This window comes from Vidua chalybeata, chromosome Z, assembly GCF_026979565.1.
Source record: "Vidua chalybeata isolate OUT-0048 chromosome Z, bVidCha1 merged haplotype, whole genome shotgun sequence".
NCBI classification, from domain to species: Eukaryota; Metazoa; Chordata; class Aves; order Passeriformes; family Viduidae; genus Vidua; species Vidua chalybeata.
Genome location: NC_071570.1, coordinates 16,475,769 through 16,502,693, shown reverse-complemented (window position 1 = coordinate 16,502,693; position 26,925 = coordinate 16,475,769). Strand labels below are relative to the sequence as shown.

Here is a 26,925-nt window from a genome sequence, read left to right as displayed (position 1 = left end):
CCCACACCCCAGGGCTTTGTTCTCACTGTGGTAATATTTCTCTTTCCTGTCTAGTCACAGTAGCATTACTTGCTGCTCAATCAAATACAAGGCCCTTACAGTGAGTGTGCTTTGATGTTAATTTATCTGTCCAGGCACAGAGCCAGCCTTGTAAATGTCATTGGTTTAGCAGCATTAATGCACTGATTAACTTCCAAGCATACACAAAAGCACTGCAGATATATGTCTTTTAGTCCCTGTAATCTGTTAGTAAGGCTTTTATGCTCAGCAGTAAGGCTCCACAGTGTATAAAGCAGCATCCTGGTGTACACTACATTCTACTGTGTGGAGTAAGATAATGCATACAAGAAAATCAAATGAATGAGGCAGTTTTCACTTCAGGCAATTCTACAGTTTTTCCAAACTAAGTGACAGGTCTTGGAACCAATGGGTCATTCAAGAGACCCCAAAACACTGATATAGCTTCTAGGAAAGGAAGATTATACCAAGTAAGGACCAAGGACTCAAACTAGATTGTGGAAGTACTTTATTTCACTGTGAGAATGGGAAAGAAGAACAATGGGCCAGGCAAAACCCAAGAACTTGTAATTTCCTTCCCAGAGACTAAACCAAACTTTAATAGAAATATACTGGGCTCTTCAAATGCACTGTACTGTGTGCATTTTGTTTCTGAAATTGAAAGCATAGACTTTTCCTAAAAACACCAAACCAATGAAGAGAGAGAGAAATGATCAACCATTTCTTACAGTCCAAAGGCTGAAGACTGAGCACAGATCTAGTTTTACCTTGGAAGACTCTCTTCACTTCAGTTTATGAGAGGAGGAAAGGAGGCCCCTTCCTCCTTTCTAGCTCTTTTTCTTTAGCATGGACTAAGATGGCCTTCAAATTTAGATTATACTGAAAGTTTTGTAAAGGCTCTCAGCTTATTAGAATTTGTAAAAAAAAAAAAAAAAAAAAAAATTTTTAAATTGTCTATCCAATTGGACATCCATTTTCTGAGGAGGAGAGTTTCTAGTGAGAAAACTGTCTGCTACTGGATACAACTACTGCTCTAGTAACAGTGACTCATGCTGAGAATTACTCTAGATATTGGAACTTACTGCTAAACTCTGTCTGGTCCAAATTCTCTTACATAACAGTTTTAAACAGCTTTATTCTAAGACTTCAAAACATTCGTTGCCAAAACACTTTAACCCATCCCAAAGATCAATGCTCATAGATGTTAAAGACTTGGAAGGGTATCTTCTTGTTGTTCCTTTAAGAGAAATATGAATGTCTGAAATTAGGTGAACATAGATTTATTTTGTGTCCATACAAAATTAGATGAAAATAGCTAACTTTAAAATTTAGATCAAAACTTAGTCACTCTATTCCTATCAGAGTTTTGTGAAAAAGTCAACACACACATTGACACCAACAATCTATTTTCTCTCTCTCACTGAATTAAAAAATTTAAGAGTTTAAGGATCATCCACAGTTTGCATGAAATTCAGCACTGATTTGATACTATAATTGATGTCATCTCCTTTTTATGTCTATTCACCTAGTTTCTCCTTTCCTCTACCCCTGTTCTCAGTGTACAATAAAGCTTATCTGGTATTTTAAGGGTAAAATGATTCATTTCACCATTTCTAAAAAAACAGTGCAATAGTCGTACTAGAAGTATCCCCTTCTGAAACTCAATGAGTCTTTACCACAAGACTTAGTTAGAAAAGTCTAAATGGACAAATTTCCATATACATCTGTTATAACTAGAAGACAGGAAAGTTGAACACACATTTCTAGACCAAAGGTTTTTAAGGTTGCTTTTAGATTACCAAACATTTTTTATATAAAACAATCAATAAAAATTGAAGTTTATCCCCTTTACATGCACCCTTTTCCCTTCCCCATCGTCACCTGCCTTCTGTCAATAGTAAAGTTAACATTACGCTCCCAGTCCTCCATCCCCTCCCCAATTGCACATTAAGACATGGACTTAAAAGAACAACATAACGCTTCAAGTATGCTTCATGCCAATCATCAATAAGAGTCATAACATTACTGAAAAAGTACACTTATTCTTCAGAAGCCTTAGGAGGACTTCCTGCGGAGTTTGATCAAACAACATTTTAAATAAGAAAAAAGCCCCCCCAATCCAATATGTATCATGCCCTTTCAAAAAGAGTAAAGTGTAAAATTTCTTTGGACTTAAAGAAACAGTATTAAGATTTACCATCTGAATAAGAAATAACCCCAATAGTTTTTCAGTGCTGCACAAACTGTGCACGTGAAACAGTAAGTCATAAAGATACTACTGTTTAGCTCTACACATAGAGACTACATGTGGCATAATAAGCATACACATGACATACTGGCCTGTCTAGCAACAAGATACATTTATCAGTCTGGTAAACCTGAATAAACCTTTGCATCCAGAAGTATTTTTAAAATTATTATTTTCTCTTGTCATTTAGGAATTTGAATTTTTCATATAAAGGCAATGATTTCATCAAGAAACCATCAGCAATATGAGAGCATGAAGCATTGATGTGAAACTGAGTATACATCCTCTCATTTGATCATGTATAAAAACAAGGATCCTGATTTCAAGAAATAATGGATGATATGAAAGAATACTCATTTTTATAGACAAGAAATTCTTCTGGAAACACAATAAGGTTATCAAACAGATACCAAAATCTGCAAAATTTATAAAGCATATGTGCGTGTATGTGTGTATGTATATATATATACACACAGGTGTGGTACATGTGTATATATAAACACACACATACAAATGATATCATACATGTATTTATTTAACTGTATAACAACATATTTTTTTCTTTTCAAATAAAAGATTTTAATTTAGCAGTTGTAAAAAAACAAACTACATCAGAAAAAAAAATCCCCAAAACAAACTAAGCAGATCATATACTATATGAACGAACAAAAATGTTATGCAAAAAGTTTTATGGTAGGAGTCACATACAGCAGAAGAGTGTTGAAACTCAAAGTAATAAATAGCTCCAAATTAAGAATTTTCTACAACATGTTCTTTAAAGACAGGACCAGTACTTTTTCTTTTATCATGAGCTCCTGCAGAACACCTTCACTCTAATATATATTTAATTTTGCAACATTTAAATGGACACAAAAATGTAGACTGCAACAGTTGCCAGATACAGGACAGTATACATAGCATTTTTTTTGTTAAAAGTCTTATTGGTTTATTCACTGAGGCTAGACAGCAAGTCATATGAACCTATTTGGTGAACTTTTTAACCATGGTCAATACCAATAAGTGGACAGAATCAAGGACCTGCAGTCCAGCTTGCTGTGGTCCAACCTACTGTGATAGACAGGAAATGAAATACAGGACCACTGCTTGGTCGCCAAGTTTGTATCTTGTTTCCCAGAACTGCAGAGTTGGAATCAAGACTGTAGTGTTTTAATTGACTAAAGGAAGATAGCAAGAAGTTGCATTTTAATGTGAATAAGGTTACTAAGCTTGTGAAAGTACTGCATCAAAAGAGCATACAAGGGACTCCACTACTTGCAGTATCTGGTAGTGTCACTCAGTGACTCATTGACTTTAGGATACATGTATGCAATAATAAATAGATCAGTTATGTAGTAAGGCAGTGTGTTGAACATGCACTCATCTTGTGGACTTGAACACCACAGAGAGAGATACATGATATCATACACATTCATTAAGAACAAGTATTTTGTTTGTTTTTCTGTGTTTGTTTTTCAAGGCTATCCAGGCAAACTCTTCCAGAGCATTTTCTTCTTAAGAAGAGTGGTCCTCTGAGTCTGGTCTCTGGTCACTTTTGCTCTCCCTTATCAAGAGACTGGCTTTAAGGAAAAATAAAAGCTGAAGAGGTTTTTGGTTTTTTTTTTCCCCTCCATTTTGGTCACATCATTCTGCATACGTCATTTAAAGAACAGTTTTTGACACAGCCATATGCTGAATCCTCAGGAGGTTCCAGATGTTTCCAGATAACTCTGTAGTTTACGGACTGTGGTTTTGTCCAGTGAACAAAGATCAAAGTCAAAGGTTGTATTTGTGATATGAAAGTGTCCAGTTTCTTCTATAAGATTTACTATCTGAAAGAAAACAAAAGATGCAGTTGGAAATTCCAGAAGTTTTACATGTCCACTCTAAGTATAAACAAGTACCATATGAAAGGCCTAACATGAGCCAAATTGCCCCAATACTTGCAGGCTTAACCATTATCCTTATCATTCACTTCCTTTCTGACATGCATTATTGTCCAGATTACAGTACCTTGGTTTTTTTTTTAGATCATCATCAACCATAATGTCAGCATACCCATCTGCTGTTGCAGCAAACATTAGATTGACAATATATTTTTCAAATGTTCAAAAAAAATCTGCTTATTTTCTAATTAAGTTTGAAAAAAGGGGGAGGAGAAAGGGGGAGGAGGGGGCAACATTATACCCTTAAGCTCAAACAAATAATTAAAAGATCCCAGGTAGATCTCTGGAATATTTATTATGTGCATAGCTACTAAGCAGGTTACATTAGGAAATAAATTACATAAGCCTTTCTGCAAGCAAGGGAAACAAACAAATCCTTAGAATCCAGTCCCTACTAAAAAAAAAAACAAAAAAAAAACCAAACAAAAAAAAAAAAAAAAACAAAACAAAAAAAAAAAAAAAAAACCAAAACAAAAAAAAAACCAAACAAAAAAAACCAAAACAAAACAAACAAATAAAGAAAAAAACCACAAGACATCTTACATGAACTTTTAGGTCACACACCAGTAGTGACTCTTTGAGTAACAGAGTTAAATCTTTTTTTTTTTTAGCCAAATAAACCATGGAAGGACTCCCAGCAAGGTCATAACATCACTTAGGTTGTGGGGTCTTCATCCTTGGAGATATTTCAAAGTCATGTGGCATACTCCCAGGCAATTGTCTCTACATGTCCCTGTGACCACCAGAGATTCCTTCCAACCTTAATCATCTTACATTTCTGTGAAATCAACAGCAGACACCTAACTTGTGCCTTTCTACAATTGTGACATTTTTCGTCTCCAAACTGTAGTCTGTATTTTTGAAGAGTGGTTATACTCAACACAGAATTGCTGTAAAAATAACTCCAGATATTTTAAGTTTCAGGATGCACACCTGCTTCAAAAAAAAACATTGAGCATCTTGAAAAGCCAAAGCATTATTTTTCAGAGAGGACTAGCACAGTGCCAACACACGGCTACTATAATCTCTTATGTGCGGTTTCATTCCAAGAGACAGACATGCCAAGAGCACTCCACCCTGACGTAGCCCCAGGTAGCTCATGGACTGACAGAACAACACTGCTCTTCTCAGTCCTTCCAACCACCTCTCAAGCAGCGCTCAGGTTACACTCCAAATCCTGTCTGCAACCTCCAGTTTGAAACCCATTTAGTTCTGGGGCATCCACATACACCTCCACTGAAACACTACTGCAAGATACTCCTTGATTGTTCTGAGCTTTATTACTCTGACTACAATTCCTTTTCCACAGCTGGAGGAGATACAGATGTATGCACATATGGCTTACAGAATGTACCTTAAAAAGACACATCTGTTAGGAATAACCAACTTCACAAAGAACAATGAATTTAGACTAAATATTTTGTACATTTCCACTCTCCATGTCATTATATAAACAGATTTTTTCTTCTCAGACCACAGAAATAAAGACTAAGTAAATGGTAAATGAAATATGAAATGTGTATTGTCAGGCATGGAATGACACAGATTAAATAGAATGGTTGCAAGATAAAATAATAAAAGGGAAATGCTTGTTACAATAAAAATATCCCTTTTCAATCACCCTTTATTTTCAAAGGTGGAAAAAAAATAAAAATACCATCAGTCTAATTTGGTTTACAACTGCCCAAAATTCTGAAAGCACCTGGAAAAAATCCTGCTTTTATCACTTGAATCTGTACCTCTTGCTTTCAACTTCTTTTCCATATAGGAATTATTAATCTAAAATTACTAACTTCATTTGTCTGCTTATTGATTCACAGATTCTTGCAACACTTTTCCCTACTGTTATTCTGCAATTGACATGAGGAAAAAAATAATCCAGTGGGAAAAAACTGATTGATACCAGAAGCAAACTTTGATATGTATTATTATTCTCATTTTTGCCATTCTCTTGAGCCTCATCTAAGAGAGAAGCAAAGGTAAGTTGTCAATCCAGCGTCTTTTTGTAAAGTTTAGAATCTAATCTTGGGCTTGCTATCTGAATATCCACTGTGAGACAAATAAATGGCTGCACAAGAAGTTTACAGAAGCAGTGGCCAGGAAAATGCAGTTACATTGAACAACTCTATCACTTCCTTGCGTGACTGTGGAAGAATATTACCCCTAATAACCCCCACTGCAATATACTTGATTTTAGAAACAAAGATTATGTGAAAGTGTTAACACATGTATTTTTAAACAGTGCTGCATATTTTAAGGAATGGATAAGGACTTCTATTGATCAAGTTCTGCTTTGGGCTTTTAAGCTCTAGGTCAAGGGAAATATAAACATTTTAAATATATCCCACATCCAGCCCCCAAGAGATATAGTCGCTATGTCTGGGCACTTGGCAAATGACTGAAATGAACCCCAAAGGCTTTAATGGATGTACAAAAATGTATCAAGATAAACCCAGACAGCCCAATGAAAAACACCTGCCTGTGTGCCAGTCAATGAAGAACTCATGACTTACAGTATTAGCATATGCATCCTTGTGCTATTCAGAAATTCCTCAAAAAGAATAAAAGGTTGAGATTAGCTGCTAGGAAGTCTGACAGTTCTAACATTAAAAACACAGCATTAAAATGTTTTATTCCAAAAGATCAGGCTGCAAAGAATAAAAATATCCCATTTGTTCCTGCTATATAAGCTTTGCTTTTCTGCAGTAAATTACATCTCTGTTTACATAATGTCTCTCCAGCTCAGTTTCATCATTATCCATCATAGTATAACTATTTATCAGCCTTTAAACAAGCAAATGAGTGTGTTTGTATAAGGAAGCCAAAGTGCAACTAATGACAGTCATTTTTCAATTTGTGGAAGGTTTTAGGCCATGTGATAGTTTCCAGACCTCCAAGCTGCCCCTGACAGAAAATTCTAAGAAGATAGTTGCCATCTGAAGTTAAGCACCTTTGGAACATGAGTAACTTAATTTTCAACCATGATGCATACTCTCAATTTCTTCCTTACGCCTGTGCTGCCTAATGCACTGGTTTTTTGATTTTTTACCAGCTGAAATGAGACTTCTAATGCCTAAAAATAAGATACAAAGTTACAAAAAATGTTGCTGCCTTTCATGGGATCATGCTAACATTTTCTGCACTGAAAATGCAGAGTTAGAAACACTGTTTTAGCCAGCCAAATTTGAATATATTGGATATACAGCATTAACATCTGATTGCAGACTCAGTAAATAAAAAAAAAAAAAAGCCTCATCACTGTAAATTCCAACCTCTTTCCTTACAGTGAAAGATGTGGTAGAGGAATTTGATTGTAAATGTGATTTCAGACCAGCTTCTGGTCTTGCCATGGTCCAATATTCATATAAAAATTGCTCACAGGATTAATTTCTTGGTCAAATGTTCTTCACATATCTTCTCCCTCTCAGGCAATTTTTAAATGTTTGTAAGTAGCACCTAACATTAGAATTATTTCATTATGTATTTGGGCACTTGCAGTGTAGTATCACCTCTCTCCCGTCTTCTCTCTTTGTCAGCTTCCTTCAACAAAGTGTCTCAAAGAGAATACCTCTCTTGGGAAAAAGCCACATTCACAAAGATACATTTTTCTTATTTCCAGTTTGGCTGCATTCCTGTTTGCTGTCATGCCTATGGACTCGGTAACAACTGAGATTGGGGAAAAAAAATTTAAAAGAAAATCCTTTTCATGTCCCTCAATGTAAGTTTAAAAAGCCTGTGCTTTTACATGATATTTACGCCTTCATTCTTTTGCAAGTCCCTTCTTTGAAAGTCTCTGTGCAAGACACTTACCTGCCCTAACATAAACTAACAAGATGACAGCCGCCATTCAGGAACCTATGATTCCATCACCATTCCACTTCAACACCAACACCTCTAAAACTCTTGCAGCTGTCTACAGTTTTCTGTTGCATATTTTTGCATTTGATCCCTCTTCTCATGCAGTAACCACAATCCCATTATGCAGTTTTGCACCTTGCTGTTCTCACCTTCGTACTTTGTACAATCTCTATGTATTTCTTAGTATAGAAGTTTCATATTAATTCCTAGAGACTTTCTCAGCTCTGTATCTTTTGAATTTTTGTGCACACTGGAAGTGTTTTACATTAACTACATAGCTGCAAAGCAGTAAGAATATTTAAGATGGGAGGATAGATTATTTTTAATGTTGAGAAGCACTGATTCTCTGCAAGTTATCCATTCAGTATTGGGAAGATATTTCTGTAAATTGATAAAATCATATGAGTTAATGAATTGCAGAATGTTAAAGGAATAAAGGTTTTAAAACTAAGCTGTGTTTTGTTTTACAGCAGCATGGACCATTCACTAGTGCAGACAGCCTAACATGTAAGTAACGTGGCTCTTCCACTGAAACCTGGTAGACTTCTGTACCAGTATCATGGTGTTCCCAGCAGAACTGAACCCCCCTCCCAGCCTGCACAGCCTGGCCATGAATCCAGCTTTCACTGGGGCTGTACCAATAGCCTGCAAACACTCTGAAACAATCTGTAAGAACAATTTCCCCCAGGAAGGCAACACCAGTTCTACATCAATCAAACTTTCATAATGTAAATAATAATGTATAAGTAATCATGGATTACAGCATTAAAATGCCTCACTCCTAATGCAAGTTGTGAGGCAAAGTTCGTGAATGAATGCTTTCTCTGTTTTGACAAATTGTCTCAAGAGAAAAAACAAAGTTTAGTTTAAAACACACAAGAGTATACTGCTCTCTTTCATTTATTCAGAATAGGAGACCCAAATTTCCAGCTCAGTTAAGTTTCTTTTCACATGACTATTTCCTTGTATTGGTAAGCTCCCACAAAGCTTACTATAACAGTACTCTAATATTAGAATGAACACAATTTAGTGGACAAACGCATTATTTTTCTTACAGGCAATTCTTCATCACCAAATAAATGTTGCCAGTGAGAAAGACAATGCGGGGTTCAACTTGAAGCACTTTACTTTGAAAGTATTTCTTAGGATGGCTGAATAATTGCAATTGGAAAGGATTTTGCTAGTCTCAGCCCTTGCTCAGTGTAGGCTCAGTTGTGGAGTAAGATCTGGCTACTCCAGGCCTATACTGTCAGGATTTCAAAAGCTCTAGACCACCATCATGGGGAATAAAAAAAAGAAGGTTTCTTGCTTGTTTTTATTTTTGCTCTGCACAAAGTGTTTTGAAGTTGATTTTATTTTCCAGATTTCCACATGAAGCCACATAAGCCCTATGGTCTGAAGGCTGTTCAAACAGCCCCAGTGAAAGCTGAGTTCATGGCCTGACTGCCCAGGCTGGGACAGTGGCTCAGTTCTGCACTGGTAACAGCAGTAACTGGCCACTGATGTGGATCAGAAGCGATACCACCATTTGGAAGCTATGCCTTGGATAACTGGAGGAGTGCTCAGGAAGCAAAGACAAGGTGGGAATTTTTACAACACAGTGTCTTTTCCAGATTCAATTTTAATGTGAACTCTCTGAGAATCAGTGAACAATGTGAAGTGGATAGGGTGTTGCAATTCCTGCAAAATTACTTCCCTATCTAGATAAAAATTTGGCTCTGCTACCATTCTGAAAGCATGCTTTGGTTCCTTTTGTAGGAAAAGGAGACTTGGCAGAGAACAGGACATCAAATATGAAGGGTAAACAAGATGCATCACTGTGTGTTAGAAGACGAAATCTGACAAAGCTACCAAAATTAATCTTTAATTAAGAATATCCTTAACCAAGATATTCCTTTTCAATGACCTCTCAGTAGTTTTCTCATCTTTACTCATAATATGGAGCCTGAACTAACAAAGCGGTTAATGCTGAAGCTTGCAAAATATTGTTAAAATACTTAGTCGAGAAATTCGACAAGTGATTGCAATCTTTTAGAAGAGGCAAAAATTTTCCTCTTTACAATATCTCTAAAACATAATAAACCCATCTGTGCTACAATTGCATCTACTTTGTTGACAGTGCTTACTGTTTAATCTTAACAATTTTCAATCCAACAGTACCTGACAATACCACCCAAACCCAAGAATATTTTCTTTGCTCTTACCATTGCATAACCTTTCAATAAATTTGCAGCCTTTTTGGTTTGGACACTTGCATATTTTAATCATTCTAAGACTTCAGAAGATTCAATGAATATATTATGTTTTTCTTCAAAGAAAACTTTCTTCTTAAGATTCTTTACATTGAATTTTATATTTTCTGCTTCCCATAGGAAAAAAACCCACTTCAGTTGTTTCTGAGACAAGGCTGGTCATATTCAGGAAAGAAGTAACAAGATTTTTATCAAGTCACAATGCACAACTACATCCCTTCTCCATCCTGCTTTCATAATTATTGACACAATATGTTAAGAAACATAGCAACAAATTGGTGAAAAATATATCTCAAGCATTTTTTAAAAAAAAATTGTCATTTAGAGAGACAACACAGTTATACACTAAATACTAAGTGCAACAATTCCCAAAACTGCAGAGTAAGAGCTAATGGACTTCTATGGACTATACAGGCTTGAAGGCTCTCAATGATAGCGGAGTTTTTAACTGACAACTGATTACAGAGTTTTAAATCAAAGCAAAAAAGAAACAGATGTGAATTCAGAATTTCAATGAGAGCACTGTGACAGTGCATAAGAATCCTTCTCACCTGCTGCAGTACATGTCTCTCTCTCAATGTCATTAATCTTCTGTGGAGCTCTACTAGTTCATCAAGATATGCCTAGAAATAAATTCCCCCCCATAAACAACTTGTTAATTAAGTTGTAGCAACGTAATTCATAAACTTCAGACGTCTTCAAAACCAGTAGAAATACAAATCTTATTTTAAATCTTGGAATCATATAATATCCTGAGCTGGAAGACACCCAGAAGGATCACTGCCAAGGGTCACAGCATGTGCCTGAGAGCATTGTCCATTCTCTGAGCTTCTTGAACTCTGTCAGGCTGGTGCTGTGACCATTTTGCTGGGGAGCCCATTCCGGGGCCTAGCCCTAGCCAAAGGGTGAAGAACCTTTTTCTAATATCCAACCTCTCCGGACTCAGTTTCAGACCATTCCCTTGGGCCGTGTCACTGGTCACCATGGAGAAGAGATCACTGTTGCCCCTCCTCTTCCTCCCAGGAGGTCTTCCCTCAGTCAACAAGTTCTCCCCCAGCAGTCTCCTCCAGGCTGAACAGACCAAGTGACCTCAGCGGCTCCTCGTAAACCTTCCCCTCTAGGCCTTTCCCTACCTTTGTAGGCCCCCTTTGGATGCTCTCTAATAGCTTTAAATCCTTCTTAGAGTACAGCACACAGAACTTGAGGTAAGACCAAACTTTTCTTTGAGGTGTATTTTTTTATTAATAGTCTGGCATTCTCTAGCTTAATATAACACAAATACAAATTTTGGTGTTTTTTTTTACATACTTCAAGCTGACAGAAATTTTCATAGGTGGTCATTTGCTGATAATCTCTATCTCAGCTGTGCCAGAAAGCATCATAAGACTGGGGATGACAAAACAGCACCTTCAGAAAACATATCCCATCTTTCTACATAAGAACCAAACCCATAGACTCAAAATTAAATCAATCTTTTTCTCTAGAGGTATGTAATTTCTTTTGTGTCAACAGGGAAAGAAAGACTAAGTAAGATTAAAAGGTAAATTCTAGTGTGTCTTCCCTGGGATGTCAAATTATGTCTCACCTCTCCACCTTATTATTAACTTTCTCCTCCAGAAATGATTCCTGAGTCATCAAAAACTTTTTTTTTTTTTTTTTTGCTTCTAAGCAGAAAGAGATATGGCACTCAACCTAAGCAACCAAAATGCAAACCAAAATATTAGCACGCTAAAAATCTAGGTACTGCAGATAATCTAGACACTAAAAATTTAGATGCTGCAGCTTCCATCTTTTGTCTCATATTATCACAAAATTGACACTAATACCAGCAAAATACAAGCTTTCAGAGAAACTTGTCCATAGTGGGCAATTGTGCTATGTTTACTCACGGCAGGATTGAGAGCTTCTTGCCCACAACCATTAGACAGATTAAATCAAATTATCTCAGTGTTAAATGGTGACAGTTGCTTCATGTCATTTTACTTAACATGCTAAATCACACTGCCACTTCCTAATGCACAGCCTTCAGAACAGATTCTGCAAAACAGACTTTCTTTTTTCCCCTGACTGACTTGAAGGTTAGGAATACATCTGTGAATTCTCATCTACATCTCATTCCTCTGTGAAGCACAGTACAAACTCATGGTGGACAGTAGATTTATAAAATAAACAGATGGAAGATTCCCAACTGGTGAAATTTGCCAAATTACCTGATTAAAAAGAAGGAAATAAAATTCAAAATATGAGAGAAGATAAAAAAATTACAGAAAGAAAACAGAAAATTATCTTCACATAAAGGAATCCAAAGCAAAGATATACTAAGATTTTAATTCTGTAACAAAGTTTGGCATTTGGTAAGCATCTTAGTATCATATTCTGGAGTCATTTATTGTTACCTCATTGTTATTTACCTTATCACAATCCCCATTCTTCATTTGTTTATCTGTTTTGTTTTGCTTTATTGGACTTTTCACTTCTAAAATCTGGAAAAGAAAGAAAATACTGTAAAAATTAAATGCATCACTGGATATAACTATATATGGAAAAATTCTGCTGTTAATAAAACAAACTCAAAAACTGAGCTTTTCATTCTTTAATCCATGTAACTTACTCATGCTTTTCAGAACAAAAAGTAACTTACAGCAGAAAATGCTGAGGTACTGGAATGAGGTGATAATGACATTATTAATCCTTAATTTGGCAGATACATAATGATGCTGAGGGTGTCTCCAGTACCTTTGAAACGTTGCATTATCACTGTACTTTTCCTGTTCTTTTTTTTTCCCTCAATACTACCTCTTTTCTTTGACAACAGAGGTTTTCAAACAGTCCTTGAAATGACCATATGAGTTATAACTGAAAAACAAGGTGATGGACAGTAATTTCTTTTGTACTTATATGGTACCCTTCCTTCAATGCCACTCATACCCATTTATTATCACTCATACAAGCCAAGATTGCTTCATCTGATACTGAAACAGACTCAAGAAGAGTACATCAGCAAGCAGCAGGACACCATGCTTGATTTGAAACTTTTAGAACTAAAGACAGAAATATTTGGGGAGAAATGAACTGTTGATTGTTCTTTCAATTTTTTCAACAGACAACACTTTTTGGAAGTTAAAAGAAAAATCACCATGTCATTCCTAACCTAGAATATAACCAGTTCTTCTGAAAAACATCAAAGAAAACTAAGTAATCACAGATAATGGGATATTATGTTTCACATTTCATTTTAAGTGAGACTAACATCTCTAGCATGATTAACTCCAAAACCATACCCAACAGCTGCAACACAGGATAAAACTCACTAATTAAAACAAGGAAATAAAGCATGTAAGAACAAGTCCTCTAGAAGCCTTACTGACATTCTCCCCCAGGTCCTCTCGTTTCTCCTTCCCTTGGTACAAATGATTAAATTGCATATGTCTTCCCTAGGCTGGTCAGCATCTTATAAATACAGCTGGCAGACAGCTATTTCCCTATCTAGCAAAAGTGACTGCAGATCTAAGTTAACCTTACTTGATTTAATTAGCCAAGAGTGATCAATGTTCAGATTCAAAACATACATTTTTGAAGAATAATTCTAGTACTTCTGTTCAACACCCTCTAGGGTTACTGCTCTGTAGACCAGTAGCAAAGTTTTGTCTTGAAAAAAAAACCCACCCAACCCTACAAAAAACCAGACCTTTAATCATGGATTCAATACCTTTTAGATGCATTTATTGTTTTCACAAGAAGAAAAATCTTGGTTTCAAATAGAGCCTTGTCAAGATCACAGTATATTTGAAAAAGCAGCTTCCTTACAATGCTCTTGATATGCAGTTTAAATCTAACATCTTAAGCACTTCATAGATGAGATACAGCACTAATCATGTCTGAGGAAGCTAATACAAATACAAACTGTCTTAGCTCTTCAGTTCTATAAAGGAACTTAGTTAACATAAACCTGATTTCATCAGTAAAAGGTATCATCCTGGCAAGCAGCACTAAGGTACCAAGAAGAGATTTCAAATATGGCTATAGTCTCATAATGCTTCCTGAAATTTCCAATTTGCAGCTCGATTATAAAATTTAGCTCATTTAAAGAAATGGAAGAAGGTATGTGAAGGTATTTTAGCTGACATACAGCTATTGTTTGCAGTGTCTAAATGTGGAGGTAGACCTTCTACTACATCACCAACAGGCAAAGGAGCACAAAAGATGTGACTGAGTGGGCTACTGATATTGAGACTTACAATTACTTAACAATTGCATTGGCTCTTTAGAAATCAGTCTTCATTAAACAACAAGCCATAGACAGATGATTTTTTTCTTGTGCTTATGTGGTCAGTAAATGCAACATTCTTCACCCCTTTTGACCTCAAGGCTACCTCTTAAAAACTTATAACTTTTGTATAGACAACTTAAAAGAGCCTACAGTGGTAGAAAATAAAAGTATTTTCTGGACATGAAATTACCTTCTCTCTGTGCACAAAGTACTTCCTAGCTTGTGGGGTTTTTCTTCCCATAGTGTATTTGAACTTAGCTAATATGAATAATAATGTTTGGGCTTTGTACTATAGCTTGTGTTGGAAATCTTAATAGAAAAACAAAGGCAAATAAATAATATCTGCCAGATAATTGAAGCAATTATAGAGAAGAGATATAGAAAAGACCCATCCATGAAACTCACCCTCTAAACCATGAACTTGTGTTAGAGCATGTAGACACTATTTTAACTATATCACAACTGTAAGTAGCCAGTATGTGTCCTAACTTTACCTATGATGCAATTAACACTGGGAATGAATAATGCTTCCTTAAAACTGAAAAATGGTGTATTTTATTTTGTAAGGAATGTGAGTTTTTATACTTAATTTTATATTTGAAGAGTCTTTCTTACTGCAGGGGAGGTACTGCCCAAAAGCAAATTCTCATTTGTCTGTGGAGTATTTTGCAACTCTAGGTAATTTACTTTCTTTTCTTTGAAAAACTGAACTACCCTATGCTGCTACGTCAGAAATAACAACCATGTTAGCTCTTACAAATCTGGAACAATACTCTGATGCAAAGTAAAAACTATTGTGCCTTCTACTGCAGTAAAAAAAATACCGTATCTTTCTAGAAGAACACTGATGGGAGAGAGGAGAAGAGATGCATCAATAAACCCTCGATTTTGATGTTAACTCTGTCTACTGCTAATATAAAGCCAAACTGCATTTTTTTTACCTGGCTGTTGCTCGTTTTCAGTATAGTTGGTGCTGGATCATGACGCAGAGGTGAGGAAGCTGAGCTGCTATCACTATCACTGCCATCACTCAGACTAACCCTGCAGAAAAAAGAGCCACAGCATTACATCTGTAGACAAAGGGCTGTCAAATGGGGTGAGGCAACCTTGGACTTTGAGGTAGGGACTTACAATGACCAATCCCTTGCTAAGCAGGCTATTGTTAATCAAGGTCACATGGAAGAGAGGCATCTGAGCAGGGCTGCACTCTGGAAAAAACTCTTTGTAGCACAAAGAAGGAGGCTGCCTGTCTGCACTTGGCTGAGACAAAGTGTGCAGTTAACAGGAGCTAACTTTACAGAAATGGTTAAACACCTACAAAATTGAACTACTTCTCCCTATCTCAGTTCACAGCTACGTCAAAGAAGGAAAGTGGTCTTTAGGGATACTTTTCTGCTCTTCTAAAAGCTTTCCAAACAGCTGTACTTCTCACCTGAATATGTGTTTCACTGAAAAGTTCCTTGTTTATTGTCAAAAGTAACACAGCTTTTCCTGATTAAAATTTAAAAACTTAGCATCTCAGAAGAGGTCACATTAAAAAGCCCAGCTCCTAGTCAGTTTCACCCTTCATTTACTTATGAACAACAGGGAATATTTTTCTGTTGGAAAAAACCCATTAGTTACTTGGGACGAATGAAGTAGAAAAACAGTAGCCTTAAAGTTCCATCAGAAAACTGAAACAAAATCTCCACAATTGGAGACAAGCTGAGCTTGCAACAATCCTTTACACAATCACTGACAACAACAAGTTATCAAACACCTAGTCATCTTGGTCTTTTTCTCCTTGATTCCAGCTGCTAAAGTACACCAGGGAAGCAGCAGCATTCATTACAGTTTTCTTGTTATCTTCCTATTAAAGCAGTAGCTGACATTGGCACTCAGGTGCTATGCACTAATAGGAAAATCCTCTGAATTAGAACCTAATACGTAGAGTGTTTGTGAGATGCTGTTTCAGATCTTCCATAACCTTGAACATCAAACTGCCTCATGGAGCTTCAAACTGCCTGAACACCATATGAATTTTGGAATGCCTTCTGAAGGTTGCAGCAAGGATGCAGAAGCTTCTTTTAAAAAACAAAAATTTAAAGCATTTATTTGACAGATGCTTGCTTTACCCTCTGATGCACTTTTATGCATTATTTACTGCATGCAGCACAGAATTTACTTGAAATTCAAATTTCAAGTTTTTTAACAGATTAATCTAAAACCAGTAAGCAAAGAGGTCTTTTGACTATGTATAGAATAGCTTATTCAACAGCTGAAGGACAATTTTGTCTATGTTATGCCAGGGAGTAATTATAACTCCTCATCTCAAGTCACAATTGCATTAAATCGAGTAAAGTTAAACAAATGAGGATCATCATAACGGTATTGATTAGTACAGGAAGAGTTTGTATCAGAAACAGCTAGCTGTGTTAGTGTTTAAAGGGGCTCTTTTATGTGCAGATGCTTTAGAAAGAGTGAATTTTCTGCCCATTTGCTACTCAGCACTCTAAGAAATCAGAACTCACCCTTTTACTAAGAAGCACTACATGTCTTGGTCAGCAGGCCACTTGCAATCACAAGAAACTCACCTGCGACTCCTGCCTCCTCCTCGTGTATTTACAGGTTGTTCCAACTCAGAATCATTGTCCTTCTCATCTGCTTCATCTGATTCATCTTCATTATCATCTGAATGCAGATCTTTCATTATAGTCCTCAATGGACCTGAAACAACAGAGACAATAAAACACAATGAAGTTTACTTCCCAGTGTTTTGGGCAATTTACCCAGCTTTAAAAACTATCTTCCCCACACAGTGTTGAGAGAGGAGAGTCTTAAAAATTAAACAAACCAAGTAATGCACTGGGGGATTATACTACAGGGACCTGTCCATATATTCATGAGTCTTTGTTCACAAGAGCAACTCAGCTTCAACAGACTGACTCTTGACAATGAAGTGACTCACACGTTCAAGTGTTAGAACAATTTGCACCCTGGACCATAGCTGAAGTAAATAAAATACTGTCATGACAGGAGAAATTGACATGAAATGTATGCTTGCTAAAAGTATGCTTCTTTTGTATTGCTGGGGTTTAGTATTTTTTTGCTTTCTCATTACATGTGAGCAAAGATCTACAGGGACATATTGATCAGCATTAGTTAATCCATGTATAAGAGGTTGGTTCTAACAAATCACTCTGACTAAATTGTACTGTACAAGGCAGTGATTTTGTCTTCTTGGTTTTTATGCATTTTACCTTCAGCTGTTCCCATTATTTCAGGGTCAATATCAAGTGGAGTAAGTACTTCACCCATGTTGATAAGTATGAAGTGCATCAATACCACCCAACACCGTATTATCACTTTTCCTGAATTAGCAAGAAGGTACAAAGCTTAACTTACTCAAAAAACTGCATTAAACTCAGTTTGGGTTTTGAGTTTCACTCTTTTTGCTCTAAGAGACAATTACAGAAAGAAGAATATGTTCAATAGAGCTGAGAAGTGTAACACTATAGCTACTTGAAATAAGAATGGGCAAAAGCAGATTACAAGACGGAAGAAAGTAAAATGTCCTGGTGCCATAGAACATTTAACTATGAAGTACAGCCCATCTAAGACATGAAGTTGAAACAGTAGTTGAAAGCACCAGTGACGGCTGTAAGAACAGCAATTACTATTATGGTTGTAATTCCTTCAGCCAAGGAAACACAGTACTAACATGAATACTTTGAGCCTGAGATGAAGCTTTCAACTCTCTATTTTCTAATGGGAGAACTGAGTCAAGGAGTGTCCTCCCTGGTCACTGCCAGCAGAGAAGTGAGACATGTGTCAATCAGTGCCATTCTCATAACAGGGTTATGAGTATGACAGTGTTCCCTTCATGACAGGGAACAGTTCTATGGACCGTTCCAGACATAGCTAAGTTCACGCCATAGGCATTTTGACTAGTATTGTGCAAGTGACTTCAAAGCTGTTGTTTGGAATAATTTATTACTAAGGCTGCCCTAGAACTTTTGTAAATAGGCACAGTTTGGACAGTTCAGAGAAATGAGCTTTTCCTCTGCTTTCACACCTGAGGAAAGAAAACCAGATGGTCCTCATGGGCAAATTCCTGGTTGACCAGACATTTGTATAGGTGAAAGTATGGAAGTGCTTCTTATCCATGCACCCACAGCTGATATGTAGAAGCAGCTGAGTTGCGCTCCATTTTCTGTCCCCGTTTGAATCTCGGTAGACAATGCTCAGTTGCAAATGACAACTTGTAGTCTGACTGAATAACTTACCATCTGAGCCTTGAAGGAGGGAAAAGGCTTTTATAGGAGCAGTAATAAAAAGAAACTTGGACTCCTCAGACACATCCATCACTGATAGCACCATAAGCATTGAACAACTTGTCATTCAAACAAGTTCTCACTTAGTGTAGGAGCATGTCTGGGACTCTGAAAAGAACATTGCTAGCTAACTTTTCAGCAGACTTTTCTACCAATCAGCAAAGCATTAATTTTTAAGTCTTTTTTTTTCCTTGCATGGGTAGCAATTTTCTGCTCCTTGCATACTTACTCTAAAATTCCATAACAACCTTTTCAAGGGTTTGCAAAGTTGTTACCTCCTAAGATATCAGAATAGTTAAGGAGAAACAGAAAATTAGGAGTTGCCCATAAGCAAGCTTTCTTGGTAAGGAAACAGATAAATATCGAAGTAAGCCCCAAGGACAGAAGAACTTGAGGAACTTTGTTAGCCCACTGTTTATGCAAAAATAAGTGAAAAAAGTTCATGCTGTGGTTTTTTTTTGACACCTGAGTGAGCACTGGAGTCTACATGCAACCTAAAAAGACCAACAGTCCAACAGTCCTGGCAGGTAACTTCCAGGTAAGGGGAAAAGCTTCTGAGCACAACATACATCACGAACATGCCACAGTATGCCTGGTGCTCCATACCTTTGATATACAAATGCATGGCCTGGGCAATAAACACACTTAATTAATTGGGGTTTCTGGAACTCCCAAAAAGAAGCAGAAACCACTGTTTACTGCAAAAAAGAGAAGATGTATATACCATTTGCACTTCAGAGCTGTTCACATTGGAAGACAACTCTCCCATCTATTCTAGAGAAGAACTGAAAGACAATCTGTGATACATCTTGTATATGATCTAGTAAAGATGGATGGGACCAGTCTGCTCAGAGGAAACTACTAAGTCAACTAATTTTTTCCCAGCAAAGATAACAGATGCAGAAGTGGGGAACTAAGTCTTTTTGCTTGTAATGGACAGTTCACACCACTATGGTTTTCGTGAGAACAAAAATGGGGGTTCAACAGGAAGTGTATCTGTTTATCACTGGGTAAATATCAACTGCCTGAAGCCCGTCATTACCACAGTTCACTTCAGCTCTTGTCTTCTTTCACATGGGATAACACTGCCAGAAAACGTGAGAAAATCAATACCAGTCACCTACAGAAAGGCACTAGGACAGATATGTATCACATAATCATGCACAAATCTATTTAAAGTCAGTGTGCCTGAGGCACTAATGTATTGTCATAACCTTAAATCAAGTCTACCATTGAGGCATATAAATGGCTAAAACAAACAATGTTGTTTAGTCGAAGGCTGTTTTTTTAATGCTCCTAATCCAAAGAATAAAACAAAAACTCATTAAGAATGTATCAGTTGTACAATCTTATAAACTGGGGTAAGAAGCCAACCAGGAACTAAGTAGTTTAATGGATCATGGAGAATGAGTATCAACTTATTTACAGAAAACATGCCTTGGAAAAGCATCCAGGAAGAAAAATGCATTTTTTATTGAGTTTCAAGTAAACTGAGATTATTAGCCAGAAAACCAAAATGCAAGCTTTAATTCTAACCATCATCCTTCCCTGCCATGAATTTCAAGTAAATATTGTGTGCTCTTAAAACCTCCCAGTAGTATTGGACACTCAGAGCCTTTGAAAGGGTCTAGATAAACACATCTGTGGGTTTGTGTTGGTTGCCCATGGGAAACCACACTCATTCAGGCCTTCAGATGGAGCCAGGTGCCATGCTACCTAACTCTGCAGAACAACTCAGAAACATAAGCTCTTTTGGGTTTATCCTCTATTAAGTGACTGGCATGTATTTAGTCCTTCAAAACAACCAATATTCACACCCTTTTCTCAGATTGCCAGTTTCTTTCTCTCCTTTTTTTGCCCTTACAACCACATCTGAAAACAACCTGCAGAGAAGTCTTTAAATCAAAACTGTGCCCAGTTCAGGCAATGAAACACAGAAGAAAAGAGGTCATGAGATGCCATGAGTTCTGTTTTTATTGGACCCTTCATTTCACACATTCCTTTCAATTTCTTTTCCTGTACTGGTACCTTGTTGTCTGTTGTTTTGAGATGGTGTAAAACTGGAACTGGAGCTGGAGCTGGAACTGCCAGGACTGTGCTGTTCAGACTTAAAAGAAAAAAAAAAAAGAAAATAAATAACATTTTAAGAGACTTTTTTTTGCTTAGAAAAACCCTTATGGTTAGTTACTGCCTAAAGCATTCTGTCAAGAAAAAAAAAAACAAAACTGTGGGGCCAAATAATACTCAAAGACCTTAACTTCAGGTGTCAGTGAGGCAAATATTGTGGAAATTACTGTGGCACTCACCATTCACACATACACACACTACCACATCATGTCAAGTTCTTGCTGAAGTCTAACAAGAAGTTTCCAAAGCCTTGTTTAAAAGATTATAAAACATGAAAGCCTAAATGAGTTTATAATGCATGTAAGGCATCTCTATCACTGTCATACTGGAGATGCAACATTTTTCAATTAGCAATGACACTGTGGAATTGAAAAACAAAAGACCTGAGCAGACCACATTAAATGCCAGAAAACCTCTGAGCTTTCTTTCATCTCCCTTAGAAAATAACTCTTAATATAGGGATTCAAATTAAACTTTAAATTATGCTGTTACTGAAATTGTGCTAGCAGTTTTCATATGTATCAAAACTCTGCAGATTGCAAGTGTGATTGAACCAGAAGATATGCTTGGTTACAAACAGAAATTATCTAGAATTTACCAATTACAAAACAGAACTCAATTTTTAAACAGAGTTATTAAAATCAGTGTGTATTATTTAACAAACAATTATAGACATTTTTTTCCTACTATTGTTTAAAATGTGTAAATTTCCGTTTAGTTTAATGAGGAAGTCCTATTACTTAATAAAAAAATTCTGTACTGTTTTATTCTTCAGTACTGAAGAGTCTTGCTTCCTGCTGCCAGGCTGTGTATCCCCGTATACTTTTTGGCTGATTCCTTGACTCAATGATACATACTTGCACACTCATCTCTCTACATGAGACAAAGTATGAATCTGGTATGCGGGCAGAGGGGATGCTAACAGAGAACACAAAACAAGAAGTGGCCATACAGAAGGAACACTGAAAATCAGATTAGATATAATGGTCTCGTATTGAAAATTAAACCTGCCTACACTTCACATTTTATACAACTGTGTTATCATGATGTGTTATCCAGGCTAACCAACATTTTCTGACCCTCCTTGCCTCACGATTAAGACAGAGCAAAATTGTTCTCAAAAACGACAGCAGAAATATCTGGTCTGTAAAACTCAGTTTTCACGCACACAGGCTACCTAAGCCTAACAATTGCTTTTTCTCCATAAATCAATCTATTGTTGCCCTTCATAATAGAGCAGGCAGATTTACTGCCTTTTGTTGCCTTTTCTCACGATGAGAGATGCCTATTTGGGCAACAGAATGCTTGAGAACAACACCATTAACATCTGCTCTCCTTAAATCAACACCAGCTCCAGTTCTCACAAACACACAGTCAAAATACAAACTCTGTACCTGACTGTGTGGGTATATGCCACTTATATACAACTGAATCAATCCTGTGCAACAAAACCCTACCCAATCAACAACACAACCAACCTCAGAGTACCAAGAGAGATTCTTATACACTACGCAGCATCAGACCTTTTTGAAATACACTGCAGCATTACTTGACACTGCTCTGAAAATTAAGCATTTTTAGGAAAAAAAAATTTTCTTCCTGAGTTTCTGTAAAACTTTAGAAGATTTTTAGCTGTAAAATAATCATGAAAATATGAAACAGACTGCAGTGATGAAGAACAAGTGTCCACGCAAACTTTAAAGACGTCAGCAAACTAAGCTCAGTTGCCTGGCTGCAGGCTACTCTTAAACATCTGGTTTATCCGTAAATTTCTGCTTCTTGCAGCAAAATTACTAGCTGAGAACTGTTTTCTGCAGATTTCCATTAACTGTATTTTTTCTTTATTAATTTAAACATAAACTTCAACTTACCTAAAGTCTATTCCAAAAAAAAAAAAACAAAAAAAACCAAAAAAATCAACAGCAAACACTAAAAGACAGTCATATTGTCATATTTGATTTTCCAGTGCAAAAAGTCTAAAAAGAAAAATATCAAAATTTTCTTTTGATAGGCACAGAGACTATTTAAATTTTACAAGTTCACTACTTTCTTTTTAACCAGCTTGCTTGAAATGAAAAAAGGGAGAAAGGCCTAATCTCATTGTTATTATAAGGCATGAAAATACCAGTGAAATTGCTTCCATGCCAAAATTTTCTCCCAGCATTAACTAATTGGGTCAATATCACAAGAACAAACGAATATAGATACATACAAAGTTGTATATTTTCCTGGTAAACCCATGCTTCTAGTTAACAACGGGTGTCTTTTATCACTTAAGCAATGCTTTTTGACAGTTTTACAGATTCTTAACCCATGGACTTAGGTATTTATGGCTTTACGCACTTGGGCTTTCTGCTCTTATTCACTGGTTCCTAATCACAAAATATTTCTTTTTTAATAGGTCTGAAATTAACTAAAGCCTATCTTTTAACAATAAAAGTTTAAGATAGTATCAGTGAAGAGCTTCTCTCATATGGCCTTTTCCTGTTTTACCAGTTTTCTCTTTCTACAGACAAGCTAATGAGAGTTTGGGCCTGAACTGTTCATTAGTGCAATGACCCCATATGATTTATTGCATTCTTAGACAGTCTCCTTCATTTTAGTGCTCTCACAGTGATGCACAGTAGACAGTGGCTTTATTAGGCCTGATTGAGGGATTCTGTGCTTTGAAACTGTTCAGCAAAAAAAGGCAATTTTCTTTGGCCCAAGTTTTCCATGAAAAGGTACCTTTTTTACCAGTGATTTTTCTAAATCACCTGGCTTCTTCCATTTCCAAATTCTTGTCTGTTTTTACAAGTAGCTCACTCTTGAGCTGCAAACAACTTTCAGGTAAACCCACCTGTTTATAGAAAAGGATATAATGGAGCTGTTTCTGTAATATTTTATGGTTGTCTCAATTTGTACAACTTCTTGGGGCTGTTTGGTCCAGGGCCAGGAGCTGGACTTAGATGATCTTTGTGGGCTCCTTCCAACTCAGGATATGATTCCATGACTCTAAAAATAAGCCCCAGCATTTCAAGCTCTTTATTGATTCTTACATTAAGAAATAGAAGATATCTGTATATGGCTGGCAATGTTTTTTCTAGCCTTTCCCTGAACCATTCTTGAAAGAAGCTTACAAATTGTTTCTTGAAATAAACATTAAGTGGTGTAGCAATATTTCATATCAGTCAGTCTACATATTTCTTTTTTTTTATGCATGATAGTGTAGAGACAAATGCTTCCCAGTGCTATACATATTGAGAAGTCTGCATACTTGAAACTACCTATACAGCTGAGCATTGCTTCCACATCCATTTGTGCAAATACAGAATTTCAGGGAGGAGGAACATGCTACTGCAGGACAAGCCTTTCTCTCTACAGGACTCCTGTACTTACAACATTTACTGCCACTTAAGTGCCCTGTCAGTGACCTCAGCTTTCAGTAGGATAATTCAACCTATCCATAGCTCACACAAGAGGTTCCCATTGAACATCACCAAACAGGTTTCCACTGTAAGGTAACCAATCATAGGCACAGGCTGCCCAGGGTGATTTTGGCATCTTCCCTCCCTAACAGATATTGAAAAAAACATCTAGACAGGATCCTGGGCACCCAGCCCAAAGCAGCCCTGGCTGAACAGGGCAGGTAGACCAGGATGACAGTCAGAGGTACCCTCCAACCTCAAGAAGTCTGTGATTCTTTGAATTTGAAAACACAGCCTTCATTTAAAAAGTAGCATCAAGAAAAGACCTTAATCAAATCATTGCAACTGTTTCCTCTGAACAACTGCACTGAATCAAGTGGGATTTGCATTTCCTTACAGACTGTCCTACTGAAACATGTTATTTAATTTTGAAAGAAAATCCTTTTCCTTCTGCATTTATGAATAGAATTTTATTTTACCTTTATAAATAAAAAGTAAATTTGAGACAATCTCAAAAATAGTTGAGATTTAGAGAAGATTCATGAACAGGAGACTGAGCAAAAATGTGGATAAAAATTCTTTTACAGAACTATGTGCAATAAAATTGAAAGATGAAGCACTAGTGATGATTGTTCTCTAACCTGTCGGGAATTTTTCCTGAGAATACCTTAATGGAAAAGAGTTGCAAGACACATAGTAAAGCAAGCAAAAAAGTACAGGAGGGAAGATTAAGGTTTGCCTTGTAGAGCAGCTGAATACTATACTTTACATGGATTTCAGGACTACAAAATAATGAGTAAACTAAGGATAAAATAAATTAAAATTGCGTATGGTCACATGAGTATGAACATGGTCCTTAAACACAAGAGGCAAACTGATGGAAGTTCTCATCAGATGAGCTTTACCAAGCAGGATAAAGACTGTCCTGAATATGTAGGTAATGCTGGCAAAGACAGGGTTATATGAAGGCTTTTCAAATCTGGCACTAAACACTGTGCCAGACCACCAAAAATGTGTTTAGACCACCAAAAATGTGTGAAAATACATCAATATTTGTGAAGAATTGATAAAATACGAGCAGCGCAACATAAGAAATTTAACAGGCCTGTATTCCATAAGAAGTCTGAATTATGTGGGAAAAAAATGAGGCCAAACAATGTAATATATACTTGTTTGGACAACATTGCTAATTTTATAAGCCCAGTGGCACAAAAGCCCTGTGATGAGAGGATGGCAACTCTCCCTCCTCACTCCTTTAACTCCTTTCCTTATGTGGAAAGGCCAAATGAAGCTGACAACCAATACTCAGATATTGATTTTCTGAGAGTTTGACTTAACATTTTAAACTTTCCCTTTGAGAATTTCCACATATTCAATACACACAGCTGTCCTATGCCAATAAAGGAAATGTGTTTTGGAAAGAAAGTAACTTCAATTTTAGTACTAAATACAAACCAGAAAATTCAGTCTTGGTATTAAAGCTAAGGTGAGAGCTTCATTCAACTATTCTACATCTTCTGCTCCAATGGGATTAATAATGATAGAAGACTGATGGTAGTTATTCTGGCCAGCCCCTTCAGCTGCTGTGTCAGAATCTAAGACTTCACAATTCCCTTCTCTTGCTCTGTTTTATCTACAGTGCCCTATGCTATGTGTCACCACTGAGAAGGACAGATGTTAATGCATTCACAGTTCACTGCTTGGGAAATCAACCAGACAGTTTGCTGTCACTTATGGGGCAGCAGGAAGGTGGATCACCTAAATTCACCCAGATCTGAGGTTCTAATGTTAGGAGTTCACACACTCCCATTAACAATAGAAGCAACTGGAGAACCATCTACATGTAAAACTGTTTTTAGGGGTATAATTATGTACTATGGTGCATTTCTCCACATTAGAACTTTGGTCTTTTCAGCAGGTACTCAGAGACTCTGCAAATTTACCAGAGTTCCCCTCTATTCTTATGTAGCTTAAACTTGTAGAACACTCCCAGCATGACCCCACACTAAAACTTTACTATATGGAAAGCTTGTTGACGTCATACAAATCAAGCAAATACATACCCAAATGTAGGAAAAACAACAGTTTGTTGTTTTTTTTTTTTTTTTCTGAAGTCCTTCTGCATAGGCTCTTGAACTCACATCCCAGAAAACTAAATGGTTCAAAATTTAACTATAAACTCCAGAGAGATCAAGTGCAGATCTCTGTTGCCCCTGTCAGTTTTACAGTAAGCCTCATTGTATTTACTCTTCCCTCAAACTTAACTTCTGGAATTTAAATTATTAATTGAAAAACTCAGCTTTCATTTATTGTGCATTCCAGTTTCAGTGAAAAGCTGTAGAGAGAAAAATACAAAAATATATGTCGTATCTTCAGAAATTCTTGAGTCTCTGAAACAAAACAAAACTCTTCAAATGATTTTTCAAAATGTCATAATTTTTTAGCCAGTCTTGTGATATTGTAAACTTAACAATGCTCTTTAGACATCA

The 26,925-nt window shown here is 36.6% G+C and overlaps 1 protein-coding gene across 4 annotated transcripts in view; it reads right to left on the bottom strand.

The window, feature by feature from the left end:
• Positions 1-509: 509 nt before the first annotated feature.
• The window catches only part of MLLT3 (MLLT3 super elongation complex subunit), a 120,180-nt gene continuing 93,764 nt past the window's right edge, over positions 510-26,925 (bottom strand). For 2 of the 4 annotated variants that reach the window (XM_053932362.1, XM_053932359.1), the window contains 6 exons: positions 20,931-21,009; positions 17,163-17,295; positions 15,531-15,630; positions 12,731-12,802; positions 10,871-10,942; positions 510-4,095 (listed from right to left, as the gene is read on the bottom strand). In XM_053932362.1, coding sequence (XP_053788337.1) covers positions 3,964-4,095; positions 10,871-10,942; positions 12,731-12,802; positions 15,531-15,630; positions 17,163-17,295; positions 20,931-21,009 — 588 coding nt within the window. In that variant the 3' untranslated portion in view covers positions 510-3,963. Of the gene's footprint in view, positions 4,096-6,684; positions 6,761-10,870; positions 10,943-12,730; positions 12,803-15,530; positions 15,631-17,162; positions 17,296-20,930; positions 21,010-26,925 lie in introns of all 4 variants that reach the window. The other 2 variants (XM_053932360.1, XM_053932361.1) reach the window with 2 other exon arrangements.